The sequence below is a fragment of the Oncorhynchus tshawytscha genome, linkage group LG09, assembly GCF_018296145.1.
Source record: "Oncorhynchus tshawytscha isolate Ot180627B linkage group LG09, Otsh_v2.0, whole genome shotgun sequence".
NCBI classification, from domain to species: domain Eukaryota; kingdom Metazoa; phylum Chordata; class Actinopteri; order Salmoniformes; family Salmonidae; genus Oncorhynchus; species Oncorhynchus tshawytscha.
In genome coordinates this window covers 63,980,268-64,002,223 of record NC_056437.1, presented here as the reverse complement: position 1 = coordinate 64,002,223, position 21,956 = coordinate 63,980,268, and the positions used below count along the sequence as shown (strand labels likewise).

The following is a 21,956-nucleotide window of genomic DNA, read 5'->3' as shown; positions in this document are numbered from 1 at the left end:
CTTAGTTCCGCATTTTTTGAACGGAGCATGCTTATCTAAAATGGTGAGGATGTTACTTTTAAAGAATGACCAGGATACCCGGGCCAGGTCGATTAGAAAGGCCTGCACACAGAAGTGTTTTAGGGAGCGTTTGACAGTGATGAGGGGTGGTCGTTTGACTGCGGCTCCGTAGCGGATACAGGCAATGAGGCAGTGATCGCTGAGATCCTGGTTGAAGACAGCAGAGGTGTACTTGGAGGGCCAGTTGGTCAGGATGACGTCTATGAGGGTGCCCTTGTTTACAGATTTAGGGTTGTACCTGGTGGGTTCCTTGATGATTTGTGTGAGATTGAGGGCATCTAGCTTAGATTGTAGGACTGCCGGGGTGTTAAGCATATCCCAGTTTAGGTCACCTAACAGAACAAACTCTGAAGCTAGATGGGGGGCGATCAATTCACAAATGGTGTCCAGGGCACAGCTGGGAGCTGAGGGGGGACGGTAAGCAGGCGGCAACAGTGAGAGACTTATTTCTGGAGAGAGTCATTTTTAAAATTAATAGTTTGAACTGTTTGGGTATGGACCTGGAAAGTATGACATTACTTTGCAGGCTATCTCTGCAGTAGACTGCAACTCCTCCCCCTTTGGCAGTTCTATCTTGACGGAAAATGTTATAGTTGGGTATGGAAATCTCAGAATTTTTGTTGGCCTTCCTGAGCCAGGATTCAGACACGGCAAGGATATCAGGGTTAGCAGAGTGTGCTAAAGCAGTGAGTAAAACAAATTTAGGGAGGAGGCTTCTGATGTTGACATGCATGAAACCAAGGCTTTTTCGATCACAGAAGTCAACAAATGAGGGTGCCTGGGGACATGCAGGGCCTGGGTTTACCTCCACATCACCCGCGGAACAGAGGAGGAGTAGTATGAGGGTGCGGCTAAAGGCTATCAAAACTGGTCGCCTAGAGCGTTGGGGACAGAGAATAAAAGGAGCAGATTTCTGGGCATGGTAGAATATATTCAGGGCATAATGCGCAGACAGGGGTATGGTGGGGTGCAGCGGAGGTAAGCCCAGGCACTGGGTGATGATGAGAGCGGTTGTATCTCTGGACATGCTGGTTGTAATGGGTGAGGTCACCGCATGTGTGTGGGAGGTGGGACAAAGGAGGTATCAGGGGTATGAAGAGTGGAACTATGGGCTCCATTGTAAACTAAAACAATGATAACTAACCTGAACAACAGTATACAAGGCATATTGACATTTGAGAGACACATACAGCGAGGCATACAGTAATCACAGGTGTTGAATTGGGAGAGCTAGCTAAAACAGGTGAGACAATAACAGCTAATCAGCTAGCACAACAACAGCAGGTAAAATGGCGTTGACTAGGCAGGGAGGGTCGGATTGACTACACACAGAGCCTGAGTGCGGCTGGGGCCGACAGATAAAACATAAACAAGCAGAATGGAGTACCGTGATTAATGGACAGTCCAGCATGCATCAGCTATGTAGCCAAGTGATCAGTGTCCAGGGGGCAGCGGTGGATGGGGCAGGGAAGCTAGACTGGCGAGTATTATCCAGGTTAAAAAAACTGGCTGGCTGTGCAGAAGGTAAAGGCCGCTAGCAGTGGCTAACAATGACTAAATAGCTTGTAGCTAGTTAGCTGGTTAGCTTCTGGAGGTTCTTGAATGTGTTCTAAAAATTAAAAATAATAGCGATTCCGTATCACATTGGGTGAGGCAGGTTACCGGAAGGTATAATCAAATTAAAAATCGAAAAGAGATTGAAAGTAAATATGGGTCCAGTGAGTGGTTGGGACGCGGCGATTCAGACAGTTAGCAGGCCTGTGCTAACAAGCTAACAGTTAGTAGGCCGGGGCTAAACAAGGTAGCAGTTAGCGGACCGGGGCTAAACAAGCTAGCAGTTAGCAGGCCGAATTAGCAAGCAAGCAGATAGCAAGGGCAAGAAAGTTAGCCTACATGTGCACCACCAAGTCAGAACAGTAGGCAAAATTAAGAGGTGAAAATATACCAAATTATTAGGGTAAGGCACATGAGCTAATAACAGCTTACGACACAACATACACTTAGTATTACTTTCTTTGTGGGCACCGTTTGTCACCGTTATAGTGCAATTAATGTATTGTTTAGTGTTGTGCTTTGTTGGCATGCATCCCACTTTTGCCCCACCAAGACTTACATGCTAAAATTGCCACTGCTTTTAGAACTGCCCCAGTCAATTGTAAGTGCTGTTATTGGGAAATGGAAACGCCTAGGAGCAACAACGGCTCAGCCGCGAAGTGGTAGGCCACACAAGCTCAAGCTCACAGAACTGGCGGATGCCAGGACAATGCTACCTGCCCGAATGCATAGTGTCAACTGTAAAGCTAGTTTGAGGAAGAATAATGGTCTGGGCTGTTTTTAATGGCTCGGGCTAGGCCCCTTAGTTCCAGTGAAGGAAAATCTTAATGCTTCAACATGCAATGACATTAGATGATTCTCTGCTTCCAACTTTGTGGCAACAGTTTGGTGAAGGTACTTTACTGTTTCAGCATGACAATGCCCCCAGTGCAAAAAGCAAAGTCCAAACAGAAATCATTTGTTGAGATCAGTGTGGAAGAACTTGACTGGCCTGCAGAGAGCCCTGACCTCAACCCCATCAAATCTTTGGGATGAATTGGAATGCCGACTGCGAGTCAGGCCTAATCGCCCAACATCAGTGCCGACCTCACTAATGCTCTTATGGCTGAATAGAAGCAAGTCCCGCAGATGCACACACACCTGCTGCCATTCCCGAGCAAACTCTGTACTGGTGGTGCCCTGATCCCGCAGCTGAATCAACTTTAGGAGACGGTCCTGGCGCTTGCTGGACTTTCTTGGGCGCCCTGAAGCTTTCTTCACAACAATTGAACCAGTCTCCTTGAAGTTCTTGATGATAAATTGATGATTTAGGTGCAATCTTACTGGCAGCAATATCCTTGCCTGTGAAGCCCTTTTTGTGCAAAGCAATGATGACGGCACGGGTTTCCTTGCAGGTAACCATGGTTGACAGGGGAAGAACAATGATTCCAAGCACCACCCTCCTTTTGAAGCTTCCAGTCTGTTATTCGAACTCAATCAGCATGACAGAGTGATCTCCAGCCTTGTCCTCGTCAACACGCACACCTGTGTTAACAAGAGAATCATTGACATGATGTCAGCTGGTCCTTTTGTGGCAGGGCTGAAATGCAGTGGAAATGTTTTTTTTTGGATTCAGTTCATTTGCATGGCAAAGAGGGACTTCATCTGATCACTCTTCATAACATTCTGAAGTATATGCAAATTACCATCATACAAACTGAGGCAGCAGACTTTGTGAAAATTTATATTTGGTCATTCTCAAAACTTTTGACCACGACTGTACACACACATAGATTTTGTATTGTAGATATGTGGTAGAGTAGTTGCCTGAGGGTACACACTTAATGTATTGTGAAAAGTGTTATGAAATGTAATGTCATGTAATAATGTGTATAACTGCCTTGGTAGCTGCTAATAGGGATCATAATAAATACAATTACAAATAACGTAATCATTCAATCATAGCCTATATTTAGTGACCCACAGTTGCAAGAGGGGAGAAAACTCACATAATATTGCACAACTCAAGATAAATGGGTTAACATGGGAAGTACATAGACATTTTATATTTAGTTAATGTTTTATTTCTGCATCAAGGCTGATCTTTGATTTGCAATGTTCACTGTAGCCTAGGAGACGGCCTAGTTCGTTCCATTGGCGCAATGGATGAGTTACTCTTCTCCTTGAAGCCCTACATTCCCATTTGGGTCAAATTAAGAATAAGAAATTATTAATCTAATCTGATCTCAATCCAGTTCTGCATTAACCTTGTTAAAAGTTCAGGTTTATGACGGGGGAAGATTTGCTGATCCTAAACCTGTGCTTGAAGGCCATTTTAACATGGTGTTGAATTAGGAAAATAGAAATATGACTCTAGAACTTGTCTGTTGTTGTTTTGATTATTGAGGGATAAAATGCCGCTTTCTTTGGCGGAAGCTCCTAGTATCAAATCAAATCAATTTATAAAGCCCTTCTTACATCAGCTGATATTTCAAAGTGCTGTACAGAAACCCAGCCTAAAACCCCAAACAGCAAGCAATGCAGGTGTAGAAGCACGGTGGCTAGGAAAAACTCCCTAGAAAGGCCAGAACCTAGGAAGAAACCTAGAGAGGAACCAAGCTATGAGGGGTGGCCAGTCCTCTTCTGGCTGTGCCGGGTGGAGATTATAACAGAACATAGCCAAGATGTTCAAATGTTCATAGGTGACCAGCAGGGTCAAATAATAATAATCACAGTGGATGTCGAGGGTGCAACAGGTCAGCACGTCAGGAGTAAATGTCAGTTGGGTTTTCATAGCCGATCATTCAGAGTATCTCTACTGCTCCTGCTGTCTTTAGAGAGTTGAAAACAGCAGGTCTGGGACAGGTAGCGCGTCCGGTGAACAGGTCAGGATTCCATAGCCGCAGGCAGAACAGTTGAAACTGGAGCAGCAGCACAGATTAATCAGGCCAGGTAGTCCTGAAGCATGGTCCTAGGGCTCAGGTCCTCCGAGAGAGAAAGAAAGAGACAGAGAGAACATACTTAAATTCACACAGGACACCGGATAAGACAGGAGAAATACTCCAGATATAACAGACTGGCTCCTATAGAGCTCCATTCCATAAAAATAGTGCTCTATAGGAGAAAGCCCTGCCTCCAGCTGTTTGCTTAGAAATTCTAGGGACAATTAGGAGGCCTGCATCTTGTGACCGTAGCGCACGTATGTACGGCAGGACCAAATCAGAGAGATAGGTAGGAGCAAGCCCATGTAATGCTTTGTAGGTTAGCAGTAAAACCTTGAAATCAGCCCTTGCCTTGACAGGAAGCCACTGTAGGGAGGCTAGCACTGGAGTAATACATTTTTATTTTTTTGGTTCTAGTCAGGATTCTATCAGCCGTATTTAGCACTAGCTGAAGTTTATTTAGTGCTTTATCCGGGTAGCCGGAAAGTAGAGCATTGCAGTAGTCTAACCTAGAAGTAACAAAAGCATGGATTCATTTTTCTGCATCATTTTTGGACAGAAAGTTTCTGATTTTTGCAATGTTACGTAGACGGAAAAAAGCTGTCCTTGAAACAGTCTAGATATGTTCGTTAAAAGAGAGATCAGGGTCCAGAGTAACGCCGAGGTTCTTCACAGTTTTATTTGAGACGACTGTACAACCATTAAGATTAATTGTCAGATTCAACAGAAGGTCTCTTTGTTTCTTGGGACCTAGAACAAGCATCTCTGTTTTGTCCGAGTTTAAAAGTACAAAGTTTGCAGCCATCCACTTCCTTATGTCTGAAACACATGCTTCTAGCGAGGGCAATTTTGGGGCTTCACCATGTTTCATTGAAATGTACAGCTGTGTGTCATCCGCATAGCAGTGAAAGTTAACATTTTGTTTTTCGAATGACATTCCCAAGAGGTAAAATACAGTGCCTTGCGAAAGTATTCGGCCCCCTTGAACTTTGCGACCTTTTGCCACATTTCAGGCTTCAAACATAAAGATATAAAACTATTTTTTTGTGAAGAATCAACAAGTGGGACACAATCATGAAGTGGAACGACATTTATTGGATATTTCAAACTTTTTTAACAAATCAAAAACTGAAAAATTGGGCGTGCAAGATTATTCAGCCCCCTTAAGTTAATACTTTGTAGTGCCACCTTTTGCTGCGATTACAGCTGTAAGTCGCTTGGGGTATGTCTCTATCAGTTTTGCACATCGAGAGACTGAAGTTTTTTCCCATTCCTCCTTGCAAAACAGCTCGAGCTCAGTGAGGTTGGATGGAGAGCATTTGTGAACAGCAGTTTTCAGTTCTTTCCACAGATTCTCGATTGGATTCAGGTCTGGACTTTGACTTGGCCATTCTAACACCTGGATATGTTTATTTTTGAACCATTCCATTGTAGATTTTGCTTTATGTTTTGGATCATTGTCTTGTTGGAAGACAAATCTCCGTCCCAGTCTCAGGTCTTTTGCAGACTCCATCAGGTTTTCTTCCAGAATGGTCCTGTATTTGGCTCCATCCATCTTCCCATCAATTTTAACCATCTTCCCTGTCCCTGCTGAAGAAAAGCAGGCCCAAACCATGATGCTGCCACCACCATGTTTGACAGTGGGGATGGTGTGTTCAGGTGATGAGCTGTGTTGCTTTTACGCCAAACATAACGTTTTGCATTGTTGCCAAAAAGTTCAATTTTGGTTTCATCTGACCAGAGCACCTTCTTCCACATGTTTGGTGTGTCTCCCAGGTGGCTTGTGGCAAACTTTAAACAACACTTTTTATGGATATCTTTAAGAAATGGCTTTCTTCTTGCCACTCTTCCATAAAGGCCAGATTTGTGCAATATACGACTGATTGTTGTCCTATGGACAGAGTCTCCCACCTCAGCTGTAGATCTCTGCAGTTCATCCAGAGTGATCATGGGCCTCTTGGCTGCATCTCTGATCGGTCTTCTCCTTGTATGAGCTGAAAGTTTAGAGGGACAGCCAGGTCTTGGTAGATTTGCATTGGTCTGATACTCCTTCCATTTCAATATTATCGCTTGCACAGTGCTCCTTGGGATGTTTAAAGCTTGGGAAATCTTTTTGTATCCAAATCCGGCTTTAAACTTCTTCACAACAGTATCTCGGACCTGCCTGGTGTGTTCCTTGTTCTTCATGATGCTCTCTGCGCTTTTAACGGACCTCTGAGACTATCACAGTGCAGGTGCATTTATACGGAGACTTGATTACACACAGGTGGATTGTATTTATCATCATTAGTCATTTAGGTCAACATTGGATCATTCAGAGATCCTCACTGAACTTCTGGAGAGAGTTTGCTGCACTGAAAGTAAAGGGGCGGAATAATTTTGCACGCCCAATTTTTCAGTTTTTGATTTGTTAAAAAAATATCCAATAAATGTCATTCCACTTCATGATTGTGTCCCACTTGTTGTTGATTCTTCACAAAAAAATACAGTTTTATATCTTTATGTTTGAAGCCTGAAATGTGGCAAAAGGTCACAAAGTTCAAGGGGGCCGAATACTTTCGCAAGGCACTGTATATAGTGAAAACAATAGTGGTCCTAAAACGGAACCTTGAGGAACACCGAAATTTACAGTTGATTTGTCAGAGGACAAACCATTCACAGAGACAAACTGATATCTTTCCGACAGATAAGATCTAAACCATGCCAGAACTTGTCCGTGTAGACCAATTTGAGTTTCCAATCTCTCCAAAAGAATGTGGTGATCGATGGTATCAAAAGCAGCACTAAGGTCTAGGAGCACAAGGACAGATGCAGAGCCTCGGTCTGATGCCATTAAAAGGTAATTTACCACCTTCACAAGTGCAGTCTCGGTGCTATGATGGGGTCTAAAACCAGACTGAAGCATTTCGTATACATTGTCTTCAGGAAGGCAGTGAGTTGCTGCGCAACAGCCATTTCTAAATGGAAGATTGGATATAGGCCGACAGTTTAAAAAAATATTTTCTGGGTCAAGGTTTGGCTTTTTTTTGGTGAATTTTACCCCTTTTTCTCCCCAATTTCGTGGTATCCAATTGTTTTAGTAGCTACTATCTTGTCTCATCGTTACAACTCCCGTACGGGCTCGGGAGAGACTAAGGTTGAAAGTCATGCGTCCTCCGATACACAACCCAACCAAGCCGCACTGCTTCTTAACACAGCGCGCATCCAACCCGGAAGCCAGCCGCACCAATGTGTCGGAGGAAATACCGTGCACCTGGCAACCTTGGTTAGCGCGCACTGACGCTAGGCCAATTGTGCCTCGACCCACGGACCTCCCAGTCACGGCAGGCTACGACAGAGCCTGGGCGCGAACCCAGGGTCTCTGGTGGCACAGCTGGCGCTGCAGTACAGTTGTTACAGGTTGGTATGCAGTGTTTTGGGAAGCTACTCTGAAAATCTAGTTTACCAAGCTACCAATTACTTCACACTGGAAGTTAAGCTACACTAATGTACCCTCAATAAAAATATAGTTTACTTGACTGAAGTTACTTTGAAGTAGTAGTTCACTATATCCAAACTACATCATGAAAAAGCATCAAATGTAAATCCAATATGTCAAATTACAAATCGCAAGAACAGTTCACTTTGGGGTCATATGTTAACAGTGTGTTATTTAGCCAATTAAACAAACAGTTTCAAGTGAGAGTTAGGCTAGTCTGATGCCGAAAAAGGAACTTATTGCCTACTTCACCCACATTTTATTTTTGCAAAATCACAAGTGTCTAGTTCCAGTAGTTAGCTACACCGCTGCATGGCAAACAAGAATAAACACTACTTAGATTTGAATTTAGTTCAACTACCACCAAGCTACTGGAAAATATAATTAAAGTACTAGTTGAACTACAACAGGTTCTTTATTTAATGTTCAATGTTTATTCAATTATTCACATTACATCTACTACTTAGTCAATGTGATGAGTTCTTATTGATAGGACTATGCGATACATCCAACTACAGTTCTGGAGAGCTGCTGTGTGTACAGGCTTTTGTTCAAGCCCAGCACTTACACATATCAGTTTCTTGTTGCGGACGTGGAACTGTGGTAAGCTTTGGAAAGAATTTCCTCTTGACGGACATCATAATCACCATCACACACAGACACACACTTTCCCATCAAGAAAAAGAGAGCCAGTGGTAGAGTATATGGCATAGTTTTACTTTCACATTTTTCAGTACAGAGTAAATCTTAAATCTAACACAGGTATCTCACAGGTTTAACACCGATACACGGGGCTGCATTAGCTAGCGGATACTGCATAGACGTGCACACACACACACAATGATTCTACAGTTTCCACTACAATGATCAGACTGTTCCACCAATGCTGCATGGGTTAGACGTATAAGTGACTCCTGCTGAAACTAATATGACCATGTCTCAAAGATAATTTAGGATATTTTTATCACGTGGTACACCGACACACTCAAACACACACACACACACGCAATGCCCACCCCTGATGACTCGATCCCGGTAGTTGTGATTGACAGTTGGTCTTTTGAGTTCTCTCCTCCTCCCTCTCATCTCTAAGAATGGACATGTGGGTGCGTGTGTCTGAAATGTGAGTTTACAGATAAGTGCTGTCTAGTCTTTGTTGTTGGTTGTGTTTTCAAAGATTAGAATCAATCTATCTGCAGATTGCAATCTTCTCCCAAGTAATACCACAAGGTAAGTATTTGTGATGTGTGTGTGCACAAGCCTGTGCGTGTTTAGAGATCAAGTTCTGAGGTACTCCTCTTTTTTCAGTCAATCCCAGTATCAAGCAGCACTCTACTCTCCAATCCCATCCCTCTTTTCAACACGGAAAAATAAAAAATAACGAATACTAGGCCTCTGCTCTGCCGCTTCACTCTTCATTTGAACACAGACTGGCCCACTGCCCTCTAACTCCCCATCAATGGGGCTTGCTCAATGCTTACTTATGCACGACAAACATTTCATAAGCCATCGTAAAACACCCCATGTCAGCTCTCAACCAATGTTCCCTGCCTCAAGTGTCAAAAAACATTGCTAATCTGAAATAAACAGTTTTAACGACATCTTATAATTCATTATTTGTTGTCATACTGACGGTGGTGGTAAGTAGGATTTATGACAGGTTTAAGTCAAGTATCAACCTCATCGCTGTCTGATTAACATTGTAAACAAGACCAGCTACCCTGCTACTCTCCTTCCATCTCACTCTCCTTTTAGCTGACCCCTCTACTCTATTCTCAGGGTACACACTGCTGGCCCTACTTTCTCACACTACCTTTCACATACATACACACACAAACAGAAGCAACATACAAAAACTTCAATAACTCCACTACTAATAAAAGGAAAGATGAGACAAAAATTAAAAAAAGATAAAAAGGGGTAATTCATTACACTTATGTATGTATATATATATATATAAGTATATATATCTATTCCACGAACAGGTACAGAATCATTTGAGTTTATATATAAAGTATGGTTACAAGCCAGAAAGATGGGGTAAGTGTGAGGGGGGTGGTGTGTTTATGTGTTTGAGGGGTATTGATGGACTGAGGTCTCTTGGAACCACCTAAAGTGCACTGGCCATTTCCACTGGAATAAAGCGGGAACTGTAGACTTGGGAATGTGCCGGAATTATTTTATGGAATATTATATCTCAGGGATTATACTGAGGCCCTTGGGATGTATAACCGGTGGGGGTCTGGGACAGCAGAGGGTGGAGAAGAGATGGGGTTAAGGTGAAGGTGGGGGTTTAGAAGAGTCCCATTTCTTTAGTGATTTCGTTTTACCCCCCCTCCCACTAAAGGAGGACCCTATTCAGATACTTTACACAGACACTTAAGCATGTACAAATATACGCATGTATGTGCCTACATGTGAGAGTATCTGGGTGTGTATTACACATGAATGCGTGTCTGTGTGTATGTGTATGTAGAACTGGTCCTCCCATGCAACTCCTAGGAATAGTCTAAGGTTGAAATGTCGCGGAATCGATGCACAGAATTTCCCACCCTTCCCCATGCATCACACACGCACGGACACACACCAGCTGTCATCACAAGTCCATGAGCAGTCGGGGCTTAAATAGACAGGACGGAGAAAAACAGGACACACACACCAGCACGATTCTGAAACACACACAGTCATACACTTACGTTCACAGGTAAACACAGAAGGAAAAAAAAGAATTGTAGCGCAGATGATAATAAACAGTAATAATAATAATAATAATCGGAATTATAATCGTGACAATAATAATAAATGTCAATGATTGGGCAGTCGTGTAAGTGGCAACGACTGCTTCCCCCCTTATGTAGGTATTTTTCCTTCTCGTTGATTCTTTGTTCTTGGCAACCTCAGGATCGGGGAGTGGGGGGAGGAATGAAGTGTGTGGGGGGAGTTGAAACGCTAGTCTCGGTGGGTTGGGTGTCTAGAGCGTGATGATGATGATGGCCTGGGTCGCGTTGGGTGGGTTCTAGACTCAGGGTTTTAGAACTGTTCTGCCAGGAGGTCACAGACACGCTGAGAGACAGTGTCCTTGCTGCTGCGCAGAGTCAGCCGGTACATCTGACAGAGAGAGCAGACACAGATTTAACATGGGTAAACGTAAACACACATACACCCTTAAACAGGAATTAACATACAGGGGGGTCAGTAAAGTTCAAACCACATAATATATATACAGTGCCTTCAGAAAACATTCATACCCCTTGACTTACTCCACATTTTGTTGTGTTACAGCCTGAATTCAAAATTGATTAAATATTGTTTTTTCAAACCTATCTACACACAATACCCCATAATGAATTTTTAAATATATATATATATATATATATTTTAAAAAATGTTTTAAATGTTTGCAAATTGATAGAAAATGAAAGCTCTCACTTATACAAGTATTCACACCCCTTTGCTAGGACACTCCAAATTGAGCTCAGGTGTATTAAATTTCCTTTGATCATCCTTGATGTCACTACAACTTGGTTGAAGTCCACACTGTGGCCAACTCAGTTTGGACATGATTTAGAAAGAAACACTCTATACAAGGTCCCACAGTTGACAGCTCATGTCAGAGCAGAAACTATACCATGAAGTCCAAGGAACTGTCCGTAGATCTCCGAGACTGTGATGAGGTATACATTTGGGGAAGGGTATACAACTATTTCTAGGGTGTTGAAAGTTTGCAAGAGCAGTTGTCTCCAACACTGGGAAATGTAAAAAAAAATATTGAACTACCCAGACTCTGCCTGAGCTGGCTGTCTGACCAAACTGAGCAACTGGGCAAGGGAGGTGACCAAGAACCCAATGACCAATCTGAAACTACAGAGTTCCTTGGCTGAGATGGGAGAACCTGACAGAAGGACAACGGTCTCTACAGCACTACACCAATCTGGGCTTTATAGGAGTGGCCAGAAGGAAGCCACTCCTAAGAAAAAGGCACATGACAGCACACCTGCAGTCTGCAAAAAGGCACTTGAAATACTCAGAGCATGAGGCAAAAGATGATTCTGATGAGACAAAAATGTCTCTCTTTGGCCTGAATAGAAAGCATTATGTCTGGAGAAAACCAGGCAGCATCATGCTATGTGAATGCATTTCAGCGGCATGGACTGGGAGACTGGTAAGGATAGATGGAACAATGAATGGCGCCAAATACAGGAAAATCCTTATTGAGAACCCTTTTCAAGAGTGCAAAATATTTTAGATCGGGGTGAAGATTTACATTCCAACAGGACAATGACCCTAAGCATTCAGAGAAAGCAACACTGGAATGGCTTCAGAACAAGAATGTGAAAGTCCTTGAGTGGCCCAACCAAAGCCTAGACTTGAATCCCATTGAAAAGCTGTGGAAAGACTTGAAGATTGCTGTTCACCACAGCTCCCATTTAATTTAAGAGCTTGGGAAAATCTGCAAGGAAGAATGGGAGAAAATCCCCAAATACTGATATGCAAAGCTGATGACATACCCAAGACGACTCAAAGCTGTAATCGCTGCCAAAAGTACTACTATAAAGTATAGACTCAGGGGTGTGAATACTTATGTAAATGAGATATTTCTGTATAAAAAAATAAAATCACTATGATTTTATGGGGCATTGTGTGAGTATATGGGTAAAAAATATATATTTAATCCATTTTGAATTCAAGCTGTAACAATAACGTGTAGGACAAGTCAAGGGGTATGAATACTTTCTGAAGGCACTGTATATTTTGGATCATCTAAAAGTTTAACACGAGACGAGGGCAGAATGAAGTTACATTATAAACCTGGAGTCTAACACTGCGCACACAGAAAGAGAGAGAAAGAGAGAGAGAGAGACAGAGAGAGACAGAGAGAGAGAATGTGGAGATTCAAGTGTTCAATTTTGGGGTGTCAGTGAGAAAGTGCAGAAGAATCAATGTGGAGGGAAAAGTGAATGAGAAAGTGTAAAGGGTGTGAAAGAGAGAAGAGGGGAAAGAGGAGAAAGAAAGAGAGCGAAAAAGAACAGGGACAGTTGTGTGTTACCTGCTCGCCAGGCTTGATTTGCAGCAGCACACAGAAAGACACAGACAGCAGTGAGTGATGCAATGAGAGCAGCACAGAGAAGGACAGACGGACTCTGTGTGTGTATATGCATGTACATTTGTGTGTGTGTGTGTGTGTGTGTATGCATGTACATTTGTGTGTGTGTGTGTGTATGCATGTACATTTGTGTGTGTGTGTGTGTATGCATGTACATTTGTGTGTGTGTGTGTATGCATGTACATTTGTGTGTGTGTATTGTGTGTGCGCGTGCGTACATACCTGGGCCTGCGCATTGGGTTCCAGTCTCAGCAGGCAGCCGACCTGTTGGGCCTTGGTCTGGATGACTCCGGCACACACATAGTTCTCTGGGTTAGGATCCACATTCTCCAACAGGGCTGTCCCCAGGCCCAGCAACTAGAGACAAGAGAGGGGAGGGGGAATGGGAGGGAGTAGGATGTGGTAGACATTCAGCAAGAAAGGGAATTAAATGAATATGCCTCAAGTGTGTGTGTCTACCTTGGCCTTGAGCACTTCTGTGTCCATGCCATGGCTGGCCTTGAAGATCTTTTGTGCTTCTTGCTGGGGCCTGAAAAGAGAAGAAAAGTCAGAAACACACACACAGAACCCCCTTAAATGCTCGCACCCTACACACACAATCTCACTCACTGGCTGAGTTGTTTCCAGCGCTGGAAGAAGTCTGCGGCGGCCATCTCTGTGGGTTGGAAGAACTTGTTGATGGTGACAGGTAGCTTGAGAGAAATGTTCTGCAGGGCTCCCCCATACCTGAGTGGAACACACACACCTTTATAAACTGAAGATGACAAAACAAAATGTGTGTGTGTGTGTGTGTGTGTATGTTTGGGATACTACTGATCTTGAGTGCGTGATTGCGAGGTGATTGTATTGTATGTCCTGTGTAATAATCTGGGTGGGTGCGTGCGCGCGTGTGTGTACCTGAACTTGATGTTGAGCAGCGGAGCATCAATAAAGTCAGTCAGACACTCGATGTTGATGACCTGCTGCACCTGTGCTCCTCCCTCCACTAGGGGTTCCACTGTTTTGGTCTGCACGTTGAGCTGTGGGAAAGCCAGTCAAGGAGAGGAACAGAGCCGGGACTAGAGACCACACAGGGGGGACTGCATATTGAATATAGCTATGCGTGTTAAATACATGCAAGTATAGCCTGCAACCCAAGGGACACACATAGTAGTGTTGCACAGTATACGGAAACTTTGACACTAAAACATGAAAAACGGTTCAGTACTAGAATATGTTACTTTACTGGCTAAAGAGACAGCTTATTTTATAAAAAGATGCGCTACTTCTATGCAAGTTTTGTTGATCAGTACAATAAGTCCCAAATGTAAGGGAAACAGATTGTTTATCATCTGTAGCCTCATGAAATCAGCCAAAACAAACTCGACAACTCAACGCACGCACACACTCATTTTGAATACGCATTCCCCTGTATTGTGAATAGGCTACATCATGATTTACCCAGTTTATCAATCGAGATTTACCATTCAAATAAATGATTACCATTACGTCGATATGTAGTTCGATTGTTTTTACCAATGTCACATTCATGTATGATTGTGTAATTGATTCATTAAAGGGGAATGAAAACACTAACACTAAACATCTGCATTTAACATGGAAACATCTCTACTGTTAGGATTTTGATCTTGAACAATGTTTATTAGAGGTATGGGTAGGCCTAGGGCTGTGGCAGTCATGACATTTTGTCAGATGGTGATTGTCAAGCAAAGAACTGCCGGTCTCATGGTAATTGACACCTTTAGCACCAAAAATCTGAAATTTGGACTCATCAGACCAATGGACACATTTCCACCGGTCTAATGTCCATTGCTCGTGTTTCTTGGCCCAAGCAAGTCTCTTCTTATTTTTTTGTGTCCTTTAGTAGTGGTTTCTTTGCAGCCATTCGACCATGAAGGCCTGATTCACGCAGTCTCCTCTGAACAGTTGATGTTGAGATGTGTCTGTTACTTGAACTCTGTGAAGCATTTTATTTGGGCTGTAATTTCAGAGAGGCTGTTCATTCTAATGAACTTATCCCTCTACATTTTCCAGATTGACTGACCTTCATGTCTTAAAGTAATGATGGACTGTCATTTGTCTTTGCTTATTTGAGCTGTTCTTGCCATAATATGAACTTGGCATTTTACCAAATAGGGCCATCTTCTGTATCCCACCCCTACCTTGTCACAACACAACTGATTGGCTCAAACGCATTAAGGAAAGAAATTCCTCAAATTAACTTTTTACAAGGCACACCTGTTAATTGAAATGCATTCCAGGTGACTACCTCATAAAGCTGGCCAATAAATTCAGGAATTCCTGCCAGTGATGCAACAAAAATGCCAATATGGCAATTTACAGTTCGCTGGTGTTCTAAAGCCTATTGTTTCCATTCCCCTTTAATGCATACATGTCTGTCTCTGAAAAATGTTTACATAAAAAAATACAAATGTAATGAAATTGATCTTAAAATGTGTCCTAGCACTAACTCTGCTACTGCTTTGTTCAATCTGTCTGGATCAAATAAAATTTTGTGACTTTGGCTAATATGCCTACTTTTTTTTAGCTGTGGTATCATTTTGGTATCAAGTATTGTGATGGTATCACGTACTGTGATACTAAACCTGGTATCAGTATCGAAGTCAAAATTCTGCTATCGTGACAACATTAACACATAGTGTGCAAGATATGTGTGTGTGTGTGTGTGTGCACGCGTGTGTGCCAGTGTGTGTGTGAGAACAGTAAGTAAATGCATTGAAGGATATGAGACTGCAGCTCCCCTGGGCAGCTGACTGTGGTGCTAAAGCTGACAAACTGCACCGAGGTCTTATTGCCATAGAACAGATACATCCTCCCTAGAAAAAGCAAAACACACACGTTAGAAGATATGTCAAGTGGACACATTTAGGTGACATTTCCAAAATAACACATACATGTTAAAATGCATTATGTATTGTTATGTATACTCCCTCATTCAGGTTATAATGCAGCATTACACACCAACTCATTCCAGTTTATAATGCATTATAATTCATAATTCTTCACACCTACAGTACAACATGTATGGATACAGTCGGTAACTCACCCATCCCATCAGTAAAAGCACTGTACACACACAGTAGCCAAGTTATGCATTATGCTCACTCACCCAGCATTGAATGCATTATAGAAACTGAAGCGTACCTTACCACTGAATAAAACATTCTGTATACTAAAATGGACATGACAAAGCTAGGATGTTAACACGAATACTAAATGACGCCATCTATTACATTCTGTGCACGCTCAGACGTACTTACCAAAGCTATAGAATAGAACAGACATCAGTTCAATAAGGTTACAGAATTTAGGCTAACGTATTTCACATGGGACTAATCTGCATGAAAATGAATTAATACTTCAAGGGAATAATCCTAACTTGAAACCCACGCATAATGCAATCTCCCAGAACTCACATCAATGTGACAAATGTGACTTAGGTTTCAAGCATCTCCCCGCATTGTCTAGTAGCCCAAACTCACCCAGGTTCTGTCGGTACTCAGACTTGATGCCGATCTGAAGCAGCTGGTTCTCAAACAACACACCGTTGTTCTTACACACAAATCTGACAGGAGAGAGAGGGAGAAAGTGAGTGTGTGCGTGCGGGAGGGAGAATGAAAGTGTTAGGATTTATCATCATGTGTCATTAGCTGTTTATAAATGTCAATCATGTGGTGGTACATACACTATGTATAAGTTACTGTAACTCTTCAGTCATGCCACGCTATCGCAATATCAATTCACTTTGCAGGCAAACATATACAGTTGAAGTCGGAAGTTTACATACACCTTTGCCAAATACATAAACTCAGTTTTTCACAATTCCTGACATTTAATCCTAGTAAAAATTCCCTGTTGTAAGTCAGTTAGGATCATCGCTTTATTTTAAGAATGTGAAATGTTAGAATAATAGTGGAGAGAGTTATTTATTTCAGCTTTTATTTCTTTCATCACATTCCCAGTGGGTCAGAAGTTTACATACACTCAATTAGTATTTGGTAGCATTGCCTTTAAAATAGTTTAACTTGGGTCAAACGTTTCGGGTAGCCTTCCACAAGCTTCCCACAATAAGTTGGATGAATTTTGGCCCATTCCTCCTGACAGAGCTGGTGTAACTGAGTCAGGTTTGTAGGCCTCCTTGCTCGCACACGCTTTTTCAGTTCTGCCCACAGATGCTGCCACCCCCGTGCTTCACGGTTGGGATGGTGTTCTTCGGCTTGCAAGCCTCCCCCTTTTCCCTCCAAACACAACGATGGTCATTATAGCCAAACAGTTCTATTTTTGTTTCATCAGACCAGAGGACATTTCTCCAAAAAGTGCGATCTTTGTCTCCATGTGCAGTTGCAATACTATAGATACTTTTGTACCCGTTTCCTCCAGCATCTTCACAAGGTCCTTTGCTGTTGTTCTGGGATTGATTTGCACTTTTCGCACCAAAGTACATTCATCTCTAGGAGACAGAACGAGTCTCCTTCCTGAGCACTATTGTTTGTATGTTTATACTTGCGCACTATTGTTTGTACAGATGAACGTGGTACCTTCAGGCATTTGGAAATTGCTCCCAAGGATGAACCAGACTTGTGGAGGTCTACAATTTCTTTCTGAGGCCTTGGCTGATTTCTTTTGATTTTCCCATGATGTCAAGCAAAGAGGTAGCGCTTATCAGAAGCTTCAAAAGCCATTACATAATTTTCTGGAATTTTCCAAGCTGTTTAAAGGCACAGTCAACTTAGTGTATGTAAACTTCTGACCCACTGGAATTGTGATACAGTGAATTATAAGTTAAATAATCTGTCTGTAAACAATTTTTGGAAAAATGACTTGTGTCATGCACAAAGTAGATGTCCTAACCGACTTGCCAAAACTATAGTTTGTTAACAAGAAATTTGTGGAGTGGTTGAAAAACTAGTTTTAATTGACTCCAACCTAAGTGTATGTAAACTTCCGACTTCAACTGTAGATGTATCTTACCACACGTGAATGACTTAACATAACAAATGTAATTGACATCTACACAGTTTGTTTTTGTCAATCCAGTAGGTTGTTAGATACCTTTGCTCAAGAGTGATAGAACCAAAAACAAGGTAGCCCCGCCGGAAAGAGAGAGATAGGGAGAGAGGAGGAGCGAGCAAGCTAAAGCTCTTACTTGTTGAGAAGCTCGTCTGACTCGGGCAGAGGAGGGGCGGGATCCTCAGAGGCCGCAGAAGGGGGAGTAGAGCTGAGAGGAGGAAGGAGGGATGGAGAAAGGATGAATAAGGAAAGGTGGATGAGAGCACCAACAGAAAAGACGGGGGTGTGATAGAATGTAAAATGTGTTTGAAGGGGACAAAATGAATTACAGATCGAAAAAGGAATAAAGAGAGAGGGTGGAAGAGAGAGACGGGGAGTGTGTCGAGGGAGACCCAAAGCAGTGAGGCATGACAAACAAAATGGAGGAAGAATGAGAAGAGAAAAAGCAGAGGTGGGTTAGTATGAGCACTTAGATCCAATTCACCAAAACTGACAGCATTAACATAAACAATGAGACCTATTTTGCTGGTAAAAAAAAGGTGTGGTACATGTATGTTTGAATAAACACACAGCATAGGTAGGCTACAATAACATAATCCAACAACCCACATGCAATAGAGGGTGTGTGTGTCCATGTGACTAGTCTAAGGTTGAGATGCCCATATGCAGCCTCCCTAAATAGCTTTAGTTTAGATAAGAACGACAGTGTTCATGTGTGTTTGGGTGCAACATGACATTCAGCCATCTTATTACTGGCCCCTTACTCCGAGTCACCAGGACCCTCCACCAATGGGGAGTCAGAGGCCTCGGGAGCGTGAAGAGCGCTGCCAATGTCCAATCACAATCGAAGACAAGAGACACACAGGCACGCACATTGCCGGACCAAGCGCGCGCACACACACGCACGCACGCAAAAACACAGAGAGTGGGAAATAGAAAAAGGGAAGGAGAGAAAGTAAAAAAAAGAGAAAGACAGTCACATACACAGCAAGATAAAAAGAGAACAGACAAGATTACACATATAAGACACAGAAGAAACAAGAAGAATGACTGATAGAAAGACCAAGACAGAGGACCCACACATATCGCAGACTGCAAGAATAAAACAACAACGCTCATTTTCAAGAGCTAGCTTCATATTCTACCACAGTGCATCTGGATAACTAAGAAACATAACCACACCACAAACATCAAGTTGCCACTAATCTAAGATCCGTTTTGAATTTCTCCGCCATGGAGGGGAGTCTATGGGAGTCTTCTAGTCACAGGGTGAACATTCACCTCAGGAAGCCGTCGTCGTTCACGCCGGCAGAGGAGGCAGCAGGCCCAGCCTCTGAAAACACATCAACCAATAGGCTGCCTGCACTGGGAGCGACCCCACTAACAGGAGCGGCCGAACGAAGGCCAAGCAAATCCGCTGAAGGGGATGGGGTAGACTGGAAGACAAAGAGAAAGATGGAGAGAGAGAGAGGCCGAGAGAGAGCGTGAGAAACAACAATTGTATAATAGCAATGCTTTGAGAATATATTACTCAATATTAAACTAAATCCATGACAGTGATGTTTTTTTCTAAAGCGATAACCATCTCTTTCAACTGGTGGCAGTTTTTTGAACGCAAGTGATTTATGTCATTGTGCTGCGTTTTGCAATTGCTACAAACTAACAACAAAGAAGACAAGGGCGAAGGGGTCTACTAAGCTAATTATTAAGATGGTCAAACCAAGGATCATTGAGCTATTTGATTTTGAATTTTAGGACCCCTTCAGGTAAAATTATTTTTATGAAACATTGAATTTGGCCTTACTGCTATTAGCCCATAGAAACACATTGAATAACAGATTAATGCATGAAAAAAAAACATCAAAAAGGAAATTTGTTTAAAAGTGTCTGTCTTGTATCTGAGAGATAGATGGACACCTGCTTGTCGAACATCTCATTCCAAAATCATGAGCATTAATATGGAGTTGGTCCCTCCTTTGCTACAACCTCCAGTCTTCTGGGAAGGCTTTCCACAAGATGTTGGAATAACGCTGCGAGGACTTGCTTCCATTCAGTCACAAAGGCATTAGTGAGGTCGGGCACAGATGTTGGGCGATTCGGCCTGGCTCGCAGTTGGCGTTTCAATTCATCCCAAAGGTGTTTGATGGGGTTGAGGTCAGGGCTCTCAAGTTCTTCCACACCAATCCCAACAAACCATTTCTGTATGGACCTCGCTTTGTGCACAGGGGTACTGTCATGCTGAAACGGGAAAGGGACTTGCCCAAACTGTTGCCACAAAGTTGGAAGCACAGAATCACAGTTGACTTAAATCTGTTTTCCCTTCATTGGAACTAAGGGGCCGAGCCTGAACCATGAAAAACAGCCCAGACCATATTCCACCTCCAACAAACTTTACAGTTGGCACTATACAGTCCGGCAGGTAGCTGGCACCCGCCAAACCCAGATTAGTCCGTCGGACTGCCAGATGGTTCATCACTCCAGAGAATGTGTTTCCACCGCTCCAATGGCGCAGGTTTTTACACAACTCCAGCAGACGCTTGGCATTGCACATCTTAGGTTTGTGTGGGTTGCTCGGCCATGGAAACCCATTTCATGAAGCTCCCGACGAACAGTTATTGTGCTGACGTTGCTTCCAGAGGCAGTTTGGAATCCGTAACTGAGTGTTGCAACCGAGGGCCGACGATTTGTTAGAATTTTGGGGGGACGAACTGACTTGGAAAGATGGCATCCTATGCCAGTGCCACATTGAAAGTCACTGAGCTCTTCAGTAAGGCCATTCTACTGCCAATGTGTGTCTTTGAAGATTGCATGGCGGTGTGCTGGACTTTATACACCTGTCAGCAATGGGTGTGGCTGAAATAGCCGAATCCAATAATTTGAAGGGCTGTCCACATACCTTTGTATATATAGTGTATAAGAAAGATCAGGATTTAGTATTTATTTATTTTGACCCATATTTAAGTCTCATCTTTCCGTAGAGTGGTTCGGACTCTACAGACGTTTTCGGGGTGTCTCATGGTCTGACAAACACCGCTGTAGCTTGGCCACCTTCCACTGCAGAAGGCCGCCATTGGCGGATGCGGTGGATTGAGACGCAGCCCATGCAAAAAACTTAGACGGATTTTGATGGGGGTTTAAAATAAAAAGCTAATTAGATTTCCAGAGGGTGCGTGGACATCGACTCTAGGGGGTTAATGCACTTTTTTTGTAGAGAATAGGTGCCATTTGGGATGTAGATGTAGATACAGTATATTGAATTGGATGCTCACAGCGTTAGAGGCTGCGATGGCAGCGTCACCCCCCCTGTCCCCTCCACCGTTGAGCTCTCCTCTCTCCTTGCCGTCCTCCAGCTCTACCGACACGGCACCAGGACCCTTCTTCTTCTTCAGCTTGGCCAAGATGGATGACTCCCTCTCTGGGAAGGGAGGCATCTCCTCCAGCACAGTAGCCTGAAGAGGGGGAAGGAGAGAGAGGAAGAGGGGAAGGAGAGAGGGGGAAGGGGAGACAAGATTATTTGACCAGGCAAGTAAATAAACAAGGCTAATGGTAGCTGTTGTTATGTGGTTACAGTTATGACAATGTGACTAACCAGTCACAGTTATGGTTTACATTTGGAACACAACCACAGCTGAACACTGCAAGGTTATATTGTTGCTGCTCTGTGGCCTGAAATGTATTCTATAGTGCCTTCAGAAATTATTCATAACCTTTGACTTTCTCCACATTTTGTTGTGTTACAGCAACATTCTTACAAAATTAATTAAAAGTGAAAAGCTGAAATAACTTGAGCCAATAAGTATTCATACCT

The 21,956-nt window shown here is 42.9% G+C and overlaps 1 protein-coding gene across 6 annotated transcripts in view; it reads right to left on the bottom strand.

Annotated features, from left to right (window-relative positions):
- Positions 1-8,709: 8,709 nt before the first annotated feature.
- The window catches only part of ap2a1 (adaptor related protein complex 2 subunit alpha 1), a 57,142-nt gene continuing 43,895 nt past the window's right edge, over positions 8,710-21,956 (bottom strand). The window contains exons 12-23 of one of the 6 annotated variants that reach the window (XM_042327197.1): positions 21,418-21,597; positions 19,430-19,584; positions 18,913-18,972; positions 18,285-18,356; positions 16,621-16,703; positions 15,865-15,954; positions 14,015-14,138; positions 13,727-13,843; positions 13,577-13,646; positions 13,340-13,474; positions 13,061-13,072; positions 8,710-11,121 (exon numbers count right to left, since the gene is read on the bottom strand). In XM_042327197.1, the coding sequence (XP_042183131.1) occupies positions 11,044-11,121; positions 13,061-13,072; positions 13,340-13,474; positions 13,577-13,646; positions 13,727-13,843; positions 14,015-14,138; positions 15,865-15,954; positions 16,621-16,703; positions 18,285-18,356; positions 18,913-18,972; positions 19,430-19,584; positions 21,418-21,597 (1,176 nt within the window). In that variant the 3' untranslated portion in view covers positions 8,710-11,043. The remainder of the gene's footprint in view (positions 11,122-13,060; positions 13,073-13,339; positions 13,475-13,576; positions 13,647-13,726; positions 13,844-14,014; positions 14,139-15,864; positions 15,955-16,620; positions 16,704-18,284; positions 18,357-18,912; positions 18,973-19,429; positions 19,585-21,417; positions 21,598-21,956) is intronic. The other 5 variants (XM_042327199.1, XM_042327200.1, XM_042327202.1 and 2 more) reach the window with 5 other exon arrangements.